This window comes from Aulonocara stuartgranti, assembly GCF_965226115.1.
Source record: "Aulonocara stuartgranti genome assembly, chromosome: 5".
NCBI lineage: Eukaryota > Metazoa > Chordata > Actinopteri > Cichliformes > Cichlidae > Aulonocara > Aulonocara stuartgranti.
The window spans coordinates 22,746,087-22,760,279 of NC_138943.1; the positions used below are offsets into that span (position 1 = coordinate 22,746,087).

Below are 14,193 nucleotides of genomic sequence, written 5' to 3' on the forward strand. Positions count from 1 at the left end.
CAAAATGATAAGAGGTATGTTTGGAGGAATAAAGGTGAGGTTTTCAAACATAAGAACACTGTACCAGCTGTCAAGCAAGGTGGTAGTAGCATCATGCTCTGGAGCTGATATGTTACACAAAGCAGATGGGTTAATGAAAAAGGAGGACTACCTCCAACAGCTAGATGGTAAACACAACTGACAACTGGGTGTGCCAACAAAGCACTGATCCCAAACACATGTCAAAACTGGTTTTGGAATGGATAAAGCAGCTAACATTACAGTTTTTCACAGACGCTAGGACACATTTCCCAATACTTAGGTCACGTTTGCAAAACTCCTCACACAGTGAGCACAACAGAAGTCTATGTGGGCTAAACTGAGGACCAGTTATCATTGTTTTGGCACAAAATGCATTCAATGACTACATCTCTCAAATTTCATGAATTATCTTCTCACTCAGACACAACAACTGCCAAAAATCTTTGTACGGACAGGACATTTTGCATGTGCTTACATACTGTTTTCAAAACTGTTAAACTTATGGCCAAAACAATAACACAATGCAAAACTTGAAAAGACAGCAAAATCCAACAGCAATATTTTATTGAAACATATTTTAAATCTAAAAATGCAGTTTAACCAGCCACAGCTTATTCTCATTGTAGATGAACATCTACACAGGTGTTACTCCTTCAATTTTTCAACTCCTTCAATTCTGGCATGCCAGAAGATTCTGTCCTAGGTGTATTTCCCTAGATGACATAAGATGTGATGTGGATGAGAACCTGTGGCCAAATGGAGAAGACCGAGTAGAATAGCATTACTATTGTATGTGTATCAGTGGATGGTGTGTATACAAATTCTTGTATTTTGGGATTACTTAGTGCAAAAAAATAAAAATACATAAACAAATATTAACGAATTCTGCATGATGTCTGATTCATTCCAGTAACATATATTGAAATTATAAACAGAGATGTGTCCTTGTTTTACACAGGAAAACACTGTGTAATGCTACATGTTGTTAGTGTTTTTTAGGTCATTGTTTTGTGGGTGACAAAGTGTGTTTGTCGGCTGTCAACCTTTGCTAGTGTTCTGGAAGAATGAGTTTATTTGAGACCTGAATAAAGTGTTTTGGTAGTTGTAGTGCATTTTGAATGTGAAATGAACTGTTTTGCCAAGCTGACGGTCAGTTAGGAGGATTGTGTGAAGAGTTTTGCAAAAGTGACCTAAGTATTGGGAAATGTGTCCTAGCTGCTGTAAAAAACTGTAATGGCTACCAAAAGCAACTGGTCAAGATTCAACAGACTAGGGAGCATTGAAACAAATGCTGTGTGTGTGTGTGTGTGTGTGTGTGTGTGTGTGTGTGTGTGTGTGTGTGTGTGTGTGTGTACACTTTTGACCCGGTAAATTAGAGAAAATACAAAACAAAACAAACAAACAGCAATCCTTGTTTTTTAAAGTCATTAAAGATGTATGCAGTGAAATGATTCCATCCTGGAAAAAGAACACTTCAAAGAAATAATTAAGTTCAGAATGACCATGACCTTCATGCCCATAATGGGTGTATATAAACTTCTGACCACAATTATATGCCAAACATGAGAAAACAGCACATGATAAAGACCAATAATAAGTTTTGTTTCGCCCTTAATAATGAGTCTGAACCTGCCTTCTTATATAGAGCACTCGGGTAGAGTCATATTAACATACAAGTGTTCTCACCTGCGATCTCTTCAATGCAGTCAGCATGCATGTCAAGCAATACGCTGCCGTTGATAATGCAACTGCGCAGCTCAAATAGACTGTGGAGGGAAAGCGTAGCAACGTAAGGCTTGCTCCACCTTTCTCCACCGTCCTCCACATCTTCCTCAAACTTCAGCCATCTGCAGCATAAAGAGATGTTATTTAGCAACTTGCAAGTTGGAGCACATGTGAAGTATTATTATTATGATTTTTTCCTTCTGTTTAATTCGCTATATTGATTACAAAGGCTACCATACAAAGGCTTAATTATTTTTATAAAACTTAAGAACATAATTTCAATCTTATAAATTGACAAAGTGTCATTTAAATGACAACAGCTGAGCCAAAACAAGCTGTTACTGTGGATAAAGAATAACATGTAAAGAAATGTTTGCTTTAGCAAAAGCTTCTTTTCAGCTACCATTAAAAAAACAAACAGCATTTCTATCACTTCTTCATTTTTGCATTTTTTAGAAGGTCAATAGTATAATTTATTCCTAAGTATATCTACTGTCAGTTTTCTACAAAAGTCCCCACTTGGTACATTTGCTGTACATCGTCTCCCAGCAGATAAAATGTTCCTCACCTGATTAGTGCTTTTGAACAAAGCATTAACCTGACTCCTGCAGTAGCTCTGCAATCAGAGCTTGATTGTAAAGGGCACCGTTAGCCCATTGTTCAGTCTCCTCTGGCTTTTTGGTCTCATTCTAGTTGCAGATATATAACTTCAATGTATTTGGGCTGTTTAGGGCTGTTAGAGCACATATAGTGTCGCTCTATATGTGTGGATAATGTGGGTTCAGTGTACAGTGTAATTTATTTTATAACTGTTTTTTAGTTTTATGATTGCAGACATTAGGAATATTTAAATAAAGTATTAGTTAAAATAAAAATCATATGATAAATGTTTTATTTATTTATTTATTTTTAATGATTTAATTCTATGGGTGTTGTTTGGGCTTTAATCTTTCTGTTGTTGGAGCTCCAGTTTTATTCTTGAGTTATTAATTTGTCAAAAAAGACACAAAACGGAAAATCTGTCACGTTGTGTCATTGTTGTTTTTTTTGCTTCCAATTTCCTTGTTACTGCTCCACTGCTACATGATATTATACTGATTTTCTGTTTCCAAAATATCTTGTAAATATTTAGAGTTGACCTCTCACACACGGAGGACAGTGAGCTACCACACAAGTTGCTGGTTTGTCCAGCAGGAGTTGCTGATGCAGAGACTTAAAACCTTTAGGTAAGAACTGAAACCAAAGGCCCTTGAGAACAGATGCTATGCTTTCCCAGCCGTGGCTATAATAGGGACTGCTTGACTCACGTCGGGTCTTTTTAAAGGAGTTCCTTGAAGTATGATGAATACACTTCTTCTTCAGGTTAAGTGTAGAGGGAGTATTCAACTTTAAATAGAAAGCTGTTTTTCTTTCCCACGCATAGATGTGCTTTAAATCTCTTGTACAGTGGTTCACACCACCAAATAAAAAAAAGTGAGCATGAGAAACTTAGATTTGGCATTTGAACAGCACAAATAAGCCATATTTGTTTGACTCACGGCTTTTGATCTTTTCACCTTGAGCTAACCTTCAGCGAGCTTTAAGTGTAACTACCTCTTGTAGACTTCCCTCTTCATATTAGTGCCGCTGTAGAGCTGCCAGGCTGTCAGAAACCTTATTGCTAAGCACTGTTACCAACAGCTCCCTGAGGAGATATCCTGACCTGGCTGTTTCTTTCCACTCAGCATCCTTGCCATCCTTGACACAGATCTCATCCAGCTCGGTGAACAGCTCATGGGACACGTGTTCAGCGTCCTCCTCATTGCCTAGAATGAACTGGACCCGCTGGGATGGTGTGTCTGGTGATGTGTGGGAGGAAGGAGAGGTGACCTGTAGGTTCTCAAAAGACTTTCCAAAACACAACATTTCTTACTCTGTCCTTACATGCCTTTTAATGGCTTCTGAGCCCACATGCATACATACTTTAACACACATTTGTACACATGTGCAGCATGCTGATTTGTTCCTGTTCTGTGTTAGCTAATTAGTGGTTTGTCAATTTCAGCCTGGAGTCCTGCATGTGTGAAGTGCCCACAATATTGATAGGCTTTGTTTAACAACCACTACCTACTCTATGGGTGCTGGTCCTGTTAGCAAGTCACTATATGGCTCCATCTGATTGGTGAATGACTATATGAGCCAAAATAATCAAAATAATGCATCTAAACTGTAAAACACTTTAAGTAATGGGGTAGCCTAAGAAAAATTCTGATGTGTTTGTTTCTGTATGCGCTACCATGACTAGAACTGGTTGTCTCATTCTCCTCGCTTTGTTGTGCTGCAATGCTGCTTGCCCTTCTGTCTCTCTTGCGGTGGCGGGAACCATGACCTTTGTGGTGACGATGGCTCTGCCTGGGCATCCGGACCCCAACGAACAGAGTCCTGTGACCTGAAAACAATGCAAAAAAAAAAGACAAGAAAAATTAAAAGAAAGTATATTTGATTATCAAGTAAACATGCGAGCATTTTAATGTCACACAGGCTGTTTCATTAGTTGCACATTATTAATGCACTTTAGTTTAACTTCATTTTATCTGATGAAAAGACTGTAAGGAGTTTAGTGGATTGACAAAACAAGTAGTTATTATGCAAATAGGCTAATCCGAGATGCAAGATGTCTTCATAAGTTCTATTTTTATTGTTAATTTATTTAATAAACATGAAACAAGGAGAGCTCCCGTTAGACCAAAGGGACTCACAATGAAGAGGTTTTTGCTCCTGCTGTCAATTGATTGCTGTGTGGTGAAGATTTGCAACCAAAATTTAAAACTGATGGTTATCTTGAGAGAGCTTCAGTAATTTTACAAGATTTGACTAGAGACTATGTGACCTGTTTTTGTGCAATTAGTTTACTCTCTACAGGTATTTTTAAGTTTACCCGCAATATTAAGAGCATTTAGCACTTGGAAAAAGAATTATCTTCAAACACTGAGAGGGGAAAAACATGAAGGAATAATGTGTCCTATGATTTCTCAGCATGCAGGATAAAAGTGAAAGCCATTAAACTCAGGCATAGGTGTTAAACTCCACGGGGAAAATGAGAAAACAACACCCTTCCTGTCCTATATTAGTCTTGACTGTTGCCATCATTAATTATCATTAGTGGATTCAATTTCAAAAACAGCGTGGTGTGATAACCAAGAGACTGATTGCATGTGACACTGTATATACTGGAGCTTTATTTGAATATTAGTCTTTTTGAATAAATAAATAAACAACAGGCTTACACAAATAGATTTTAAACATTTTGAGAGAATAATTCTGCATAAGACATATGAATTTTATTATTTTTGAATATGAGTGAACGTACATGCAGGCACTCATGGACACACGTTATTGATCAGCATCTGGTCAACTCAGCATAGCGTAGTGCAGGACTTCATACATTTGTTTGGCAAGCAGGAGGTTATTGGTTCATTTCCAGCCAGAGATCCAGATCCTACATTGGTCTCATTTTCCACTTGGCGGGCAAATATGTTAACCACTACACTACACTGTTAGCATTGCTGCCTCACAGCAACAATGTTAGCAGTGCTGGGTTTGAAACTACCATCTGGCTGGGGCTTGAAGTTTGCCTGCTCTTCTCATGTCTGTGTGGGCTAACTCTGGGTTCCTACTACAGTCCGAGAACATCCAGTTAGTCGAGTTGGGTTAATTGGTGATTCTAAATTAGATATGAGTATGTCTGTCTCACTAAGTTGGGCCTGCAACAGGCTGGCAACCCGTTAGGAGTGTACTCTAAATAGTTAGCCATACGGATCTGGTGCAATGTGGATCAGGAAGTGCTCAAAGGTGGGGGCTTTGGTTGTCTGATCCCATTCTGCTGAAACTGGTTCTTGAGACATATAAGATTACTTGTATTATGGACAAAGGACCCAAACGAGTGTGTGAGACTGATATACAGCTAGATATAATTGGGAACACCTCAGGATACAGACTGGGTTCTGGAACCGGTCTCCTGGTGAGTGGTTGGAGTATAATCCACTCTGGAGTTGCCTTCAGTGTGAGGCAGTGAGAGGGGGTGGTCAGAGGTAAAAGTGGGCCACAGCGATCCAGCTGATTAAGTTTAATTACGTTTTTTAATACAGTTTAATACTGTAGAGCCAATATATACAGGTTGCAAAAAAGCAAATAAACTTTTAAGCAATTTTTAGCAGATTGGAGCTTTTAGATATAGAGTTTTTATGTTCAGTTGACCACTGAAATAAAAGTTCATTTAGATAATGCACCAAAATAACAACCCACCACCCCCACATCCCCCCAAATAAACATACATGTTTCTGTGTGGCTGCTGAGTCTTTCTAAAAAGTGGGAGTAAATTCAGCTTTTGGAAAGCAATAACGATAGTTTCAGGAAAGTGTTCTTTTATATTGTAAAATTTGGTTTACATTGTAAAATCAGAACTTGGTGTCCATATCCATAAGCTTGGTGCTTATGCTGGATACGAGCTGGATGTTGTGTGGCTGTCTTGGCTGCAACCTCTGCAAGATCATGTGAAAGGTGGAAACTGTGGTCTTGGATTGGCATACTTTGGTGCTGGTCCTCCTTTTTAAGGAGGAGGGCCAAGGGACGTGTTCTAACTTGAACACGTCCCTTGGCCCTTCCCGAGAAGGTGTGCACAAGGGTGCTGGAGAGGACAGTCCATCCACTGGCTGAACATCAGATTCAGGACAAACAATACATTTTCCTTCTTTGTCGTGGATTACTGGATCAGATCTTTATCCTCTTGAGGATTTTTTTTATGTTGGGTGTCCTGCTCGGCGGCACTTCAGGACTATAGGTTATCAGGCCTGTTGTTAAAAGGCTACGTGGTCCATGTACAACTACAGAGAATGCTTTTTTTGGTACCGCTGAAAGTCATACTTGCAGCAGTACAAGTCAGACAGTCTAAAATAAATCTTAACAAAACTGTGACAGATGGATTCTTGCTGACCCTGTATTTTACACATGGGGGCAACTTTCAACAAATCTGCAAGTTACTCACTTTCCAGTTCTTCCTTCTCATAGTGGATGTTCAGCACAGAGCTGGTTCCTCCCTGATCTACCACCACCTCCTCATCAGGCCTCTGATGGACACAGATATAAAAAAGACACATGTAAGCATAATGATTCTGCTTTGACTTTTTTTTTTTTTGGTGTAATCAATGCTCTTTGTCTCTAGTAGCCATATTGATTCGGTGGAAATGTTGATCGTCTTCAGCCTTTAAAGATTAGGCCCTGAAAGAAAGTTTTAAAGGTTATTAAGTCAAGAAGTTTCCTGATAAGGAGAAGCTATTGTCACCGCAAAGGAAGTTTTTCCACAAGAAGCATCAAATTCCTGAAAGTTATTCTTAGAATGTCTGGTATGGACACATGCAGGAGGACAGGCAGGCGTGCACACTCGGCAGCACACACACACACACACACACACAGCAGAGGTAAAAAGAGTATGAGTGCAAGGCTCTACTGTCCTGGGGAAATCAAATCAAATTAACAAAGAGCCATTTCCATTGGTGATGAATCTGTTGGCAGACTGCTGCAGGATGTTGCTGTTCTAAGAAACAGTGCAGTTAGCTCACATGCAGTGTGTTTTTCATGGTGAGTGTATCTGACCTATGATAATAAGGGCAGATTGCCCCAAGACATGTTACAAAATGTTTGGAGTAACTCTACTGCTCCATTGTATCTGTTTACAGGATGTTTACAAATATATTACCACAATGAATTTTAAATGAAACAACTCAGATGCAGACTTTCAGATTTAATTCAGTGGGCTGAACAACAAGATTACATAAAAATGTGAGGAACTAAAGCATTTTTACACATAATCCCTTCATTTCAGGGGCTCAATAGTAATTGGAAAAATTAAATAACTGAAAATAAAATGTTCATTTCTAATACTTGGTTAAATACCCTCTGCAGGTAAAGGGCCTGAAGTCTTGAATTCATGTAGTTCACCAGATTCTGGGTTTCCCCACTTTTAATGCTCTGCCAGGCCTTTACTGCAGCAGCTTTAGTTGTTGTTTGTTTGTGGGCCTTTCTGTCCGAATTTTAATCTCCAAGATCTTAGATCTTAGCAAAGTCCAATCTACCCTTTATATTCTTGAGGTTTATGAATGACTTGCACCTTGCAGTGAACTCTATGTATTTACTTTCATGCAGTCTTCTCTTAATTGGTAGACTAGACAGGAGCCTACCTCCTGGTGAGTGTTGTTCACTTGGTTGGCTGTTGTGAAGGTGAAATGATTCTGTGATCATAAACCACTGTTGTCTTCCATGAACACTAGGTCTTTTTGTGTTGCTGAGCTCACCAGTACTTTCCTTCTTTCTCGGCGTGTATCAAACTGTACATTTGGCCACTCCTATTATTGTAGCAATTTATCAGATGGGTTTTTTCCTGTTCACAGCTTGTGGATGGCTTGTTTCACTTGCATGGATCACCTCCTTAGGAGCTCATTTGACCCCATGTTGTCTATTTAAACCAAAGTCTTCCAAATGCCAGCACCACACCTCAAATAAACCCCAGGCCTTTTATCTTTTTAATTGATAATGACATAACAAAGGAATTGCCCATACCTTTCCATTAAATAGCCTCTGAGTCAATTGTCCAGTTACTTTTGTTCCCTTTAAAAAGAGGGCGACACATGTTAAGGAGCTGAAAATCCTAAATCCTTCATTCAATTTGAATGTGGATTAAGTGAAAGCTGACAGTCTACTCATCATGTCTATCCATTATATAACTATAATTGGGATATGTTTCAGTAAACCGGTAAAAAAAAAAAACCATTTGTAAGTGTCCAAATATATATGGACCTAACTATTATAGTATGTTGTTGGTTGGAGCTATTACCAGTAAAATACATTGACAGTTGTTGTAGTTTTGCCTCTGTACACCACCACGTAGATTTTAAATTAAACAATCAAGATGTGATTGAATTGCATACTTTGTGTAAAGGGGTTTTCCACAAATGTTTCATTAACAGAATCAGACATTTTTATACATAATCTCCCATTTTCAGAGGCTCAAATTAACAAACTAACAGGATTTTAAATGTAAAGATTATTTTATTACTTGGATGAAACTTTGCAGTCAGTGTCTATCTAAAGTCTACAACCCATGGATATCACCAAATGCTGTTTCTTTCCTTCATGTGCTCTGTCAGATGTTTACAGCTGTTATCGTCAGTTGTTGCTTGTTTGTGGGTTTCAGTAACTGAAAAGCTGCCCTACCTGGCTGAAATCAGGTGACTGATTTTAACCCCTTTTTGCCTTGAGAAATTCTGGAGTTGCTTTTGCAATATGGTTTTGGGTATTTCCTGTGAAGCACCGTTTGATCACTACGGCAGAATTAAGCTGAATGCTTTAGCGAGTATAGCTCTGTACACTTCAGAATTCATGCTGCGACTTGTGACAGTCCCATCTGGCAGCCAGACATTCCCCTGCTATAATATTGCCTTCATCGTGTTTGAAGATCATATGATATGCTTTGGATCATTACCTGTTTTTCTCATTCTCCATATGTTTCTTTTCCCATCATTCTGGTACAAGTTCGTCTCAGATTCATCCAAAGGTTGTTTTTTTGTCAGAACTGTGAGTGCTCTTTTAGATATTTTAGCAAAGTCTAATGTGACCTTCCTCTTCTTGAGTGCTGTTGTAAATGCTTTGTGCCCATTCATGAAGAAAACACTTGATTGTGAACTTTAATATATCTACCCTTGGTTTTTCAGCCTAATGATGGCCTTCCTCACTTGCACTGACTTCTCTTTGGTCCTCATATTTAAAATGACAGTCAACAAGTTGAATCAACTTCAGAAATTATGTCTGTCTCCTTTGTCAGGGTGAGGAGTTAGGCCATTCGTGAGGGACTCAGAGTAGAACTGCTACTTCCTCCACATCTGGGCTCATCTTATCAGGAGACGGCCCTGGGCAGACTCAGGACATGCTGGAGAGATTATATCTCTCAGTTGGCTTGGGATGTGGTTGCCACCACAACCTTTACCTAGATAAGTAGCAGAAAATGGATGGATGGATGCATTTGTCATGAAATAACAAGGGAACAGGTCTCACCTGCTCATGAAACTTCTTGTTTGTCAGCGGGCCAATTATTTTTGAACCTTTAAAAATAGGGATATATATATATAAATATATAATGCTAAACATTTGTAAACCCCTTGAAATAACGATGAACATCTGCACTTCAATCACATATTGTCCTTGTTAAGTTTGAAGTTATTTAGATCAATTTGGGGTCATCTTCCTATAATTAAGCGATGTCTGGGGTAACAACCTCACAGATGTGGTCACACTCCTCTGTGATGATTTATTATTTCAGTAGTTCAGATAACATAGCTCAGAAATAAAACTTCCACTCACTGTGACATCTACTTTTGCTGACGTCAATATGCCTGTGACAGTGGGCACTGCACCAGTCTATAAATAAATGTAAATCGATGAAGGGATGCATGATGCCATAAATCCCTACCAGCAGCACAATACAAACACACATGCAGACACTGATATATATAATCTGCTTTCTACACTATGCATGCTTTTGCCAACTCTGTATGCATTGTGTTTACATACTGGCAATGCTACTGTGATTGCATGTGGGTGGATGCAGAATTCTGTAGAACAAAAAATACAGATTTTTAATCAATAGCTTTAAAAACATCTGATAATCTAATTTAGAGCAAAGCTGTTTTGAGAGCATTTGTCTCAACAGGTGTGCATGAGGAATACACAATTGTCATACCATATACTGAATGATGGCTGAGAGTATCTGGATAATCCATTCATTGCATTGCCTTTTAGGGGAAAAACTAAAGGGGAAACACTGAAGACTTGCAGTGTCTCTGTCAGCAATGTTTTGCTGTGGCTGGGATTGCTGCATAATGACCACAGCAGCAACAATAGTTGCAATATGTCTTCCCGAAGGGCTTTTGGATTGTAATATTAGCTTGGTCTACAGCAGAGCCACTGACTCACATTTGTCAGACATACACATAAGAGCAAGAACCTGGACAATGCTACAAAGTATTCATATGAACACAATACATATGGACGATTAGCTCTTTCAATCATCTATTTGAAAATATATCTGAATGATGACTTGCTAAAATTCCAGAAACTCCCTCAACTGCAAATTGTTTCAGGGTTTTCTTGCATGTGCGGCCCATTTCAAGTCTCCCAACAGAAATTCAACGGGGTTCCAAACTTTGGCTTTCACTGGGGCAGTCCCTCAATTTATTCTTTTTAGAACCATCCCTAGGTGGATTTGATGGCACGCCTAAAATCATTGCCCTGATGAAAGGAGCACTTCAGAGAGATGGCCTTTTGCTTGCACAAAATGTCGAATCTGAACAAAGGACGAAAAAAAAAACCCATAGTATAAAATTATGACCACAGTTGGAGAAACATATCCTGATACATAAAGCCTGTCAGGACACAAAACATCTATTGCACTCCAGTACCCTGTGTGTATCACTGTGTGTTATGGAGCAAGAGCTTTTTATTTCTCACAGGGTTTAACTGATAAAACCCCACGCATGTTTTATTGCAAGAACTCAATGGTTTCTGGCTGCACTTATGAAATGTGATTTAAAAGCAAGACAGTGCTGTAAGTGTGTCTGTAACTTGAAGTCCCAAAGCAGTATTTAATCTCCCACTTTCTTTAGCCTCTCCATGCTGCTAAAAATGGAACAGCTAAGCATATTAACATAAGATTCTGATAAGGAAAAAGTAATTAACATGCAGTTCAGACAGATGAATGTCTTACTCTATTATAAGCAAAAATTCAAATCCACAACACACTTCGGTTATGTTTTATAACAGCCTCTTTCAAATGAGCTTAAAAGAAACACAATGGGTGGCCTGGTGCTGCCTTCTTGCCTCCTTTCACATCCTCTCTACCATATCAGCGCTTTGGGATTTCTTTTTTCTTCTTCGGTGACTGAGCACTTCATATTCCCAAGCCAATTCTGTTATTTCAAAGATTAAGGGTACCTAATTAGGTAGTCAGGCTTTGGCCAAAGACCGAATGGGACTCAAGGTGTATGTGGGCTACATGTAGCAGTTAAGTGCATCGAAGTTTCATTTAATTCTACAGATGCTTCTGAGGCAGGACAGCCATACAACAATACATCTGCTGATGAAAATAGGACTAAAACGCTGTCAGCTTATTCACAGAGGGTCACCACTGTGAGCAGCTCCACATGTTTTGGTTACTACTTTTTTTTTTTTTACACCGGATGCACTTCCAAAGGGATTTGTGTCTCATCCCAGAATCAAACTGGGGCTCTTTCACTTGTTGAGCAAATGTGTAAACCACTACACTACAGAGCCATGAAAATAACACTTGACTAATAAACTATTTACTCCAGAGTAATGTCTACTTTTTATCCTTTTGGTTGCTTCCTTAGGTGGTCTCCACAGTGGATTATCTACCTCTATCCCTAACATCCTCCTCTGTCACACCAACCCACTGCATGTCCTCCTTCACTACACCCATGAGACTTCTATCTGGTCTTCCATATTCAACATCCTTTGTCCAGCGTATTCACTGTAATTTCTCAAAACATGACCAAACCATCTCAGCCTTGCCTCTCTCAACCTGAGCTGTCACTGTGTTCACTTCTAATCCTGTTCCTCTTTGTTTTCTTTGAACTAGAGTTAGCTATTTTAGATTTATATATCTTAAAAAATAAAAGTAGATACTGGTGATCTGTTTTTAAAGATTTATGTCTTTATTCCTGATAACTGGACTTACAAACAGGGGCAGAGGCTGCATCAGTTGGTTTGTTGGTTTATTTTATAGTAATGCAACTTTTGCTTCAGAACACTGTCTTGATCAGTAAAACTGCAGTTTGCATTGGAGCCTTTCGCAGCCGAGTGTGAAGCAGCGGGGATGAGAATCAGCACCTCCAAGTCTGCCATGGTCCTCAGCCGGAAAAGGGTGGAGTGCCCGCTCAGGGTCAAGGACGACTTTCTGCCCTAAGTGGAGGAGTTTATGTATCTCAGGGTCTTGTTAATGAGTGAGGGGAGAGGGGAGATGCAGTGATGCGGAAGCAGCACCGGTTCGTAGTGGTGAAGACAGATGAGCATAAAAGTGAAGCTCTCGAATTAACAGACCCTTTACAGGTTCATCTACATCCCTAACCTTACCTGTGGTCATGATATTTGGGTATTGACCGAAAGGACTAGATTGAAGATACAAGTAGTGGAAATGAGCTTCCTCTGAAGGGTGGCTGGCCTCTCCCTTAGGGGAGACCTAACAGATACACAGACTAGGCACACAGATGATAGGAGGAGAGGAAAAACCTGAGAATAACTAACAAAGAAAACTATGAATACTAAATCAGAATAAAAATCTTATCTGAGCAAAGGTAATATTCAAATTGAAGACTAGAACAAAGTCAAACAGAAAATGTCAAACAGAAACTGAGTCTCCAAAGTGAAAACACTGGATCGTTACAAACAGAAGTACTGTACTGTATGTACAAAAGAACTGGGAAGCCCACTTTCAATTTACTGGTAGCATCACATAAAAGTTGGGACACACTTTGGGCCATGTTTAGCACTGTGCAGCATTCCCTCTTCCATTAAGTCTGTAAACATCTGGGAATGTCTGAAAAGACCAGCTGTTGGGCCAACTATAACTGGTCGACCTAACTTCTTGGGACATGTTGCTGTTCATTGCATTCTGTTTTATTTACATTTTAAACAGAGTTTTGTTTATGATTTTTTAATTAGGGTTTGCATTTATAAGAGCGAGAAGAACATGTGGAAGATATATCATCTATACAAACCAGGTCATTCAAATCTACTGTTCAAAGCTCTGTGTGCATTCACATGTAGCTGTGATTTTCTCTCACACACAATGCCCCAGTAATCTTTGCAGCTGTGCAGGTGTTGGTTGTTTCATGCAGTTTATAGGTTTGGGCTCAGGCTGCAGGCAGTCAGCTCCATTAGAACTGCAGCTTTACTAAACATATAGACACACTCCAAAAGAGGGACGACTCTAAAGGCTCTTTGTCCCAGACAGGCCATCAGATCAGATCAATTAGTTTGTTTCCATTTACACACACACACACACACACACACACACACACACACAGACTGAGACATCTAAACTCTAAAACAATAACTACAACTACAGACTGAGAGAAGCTGCATTATACAGAGGAAAAGATGCAACATGAAAGAAATAAAAGGTCGCCACTGTGGGCGAGATCAGATTACACAACCATGTATCTGTTCCATGATTATGATGTTCTTTCTCCTCAGTCTATGCTCGTGACTCGCAGCCCGCAGTCATCTAGGTCACAGTTGACTAACAGCACTTCCTTAATGGCAAATTCATGCAAGTGTGTGTGTTTTTAACAGGTTAATGGTTCCCTGTCATTCACAACTCACCTCTCCTGTGTCACGTTA

General features: G+C 39.3%; 1 protein-coding gene across 2 annotated transcripts in view; it reads right to left on the reverse strand.

The window, feature by feature from the left end:
- The window catches only part of slc4a8 (solute carrier family 4 member 8), a 34,090-nt gene that overhangs the window by 14,399 nt on the left and 5,498 nt on the right, over positions 1-14,193 (reverse strand). For both annotated transcript variants that reach the window (XM_082532405.1, XM_082532406.1), the window contains exons 2-5: positions 6,770-6,851; positions 4,022-4,174; positions 3,449-3,584; positions 1,708-1,868 (exon numbers count right to left, since the gene is read on the reverse strand). In XM_082532405.1, the coding sequence (XP_082388531.1) occupies positions 1,708-1,868; positions 3,449-3,584; positions 4,022-4,174; positions 6,770-6,851 (532 nt within the window). The remainder of the gene's footprint in view (positions 1-1,707; positions 1,869-3,448; positions 3,585-4,021; positions 4,175-6,769; positions 6,852-14,193) is intronic.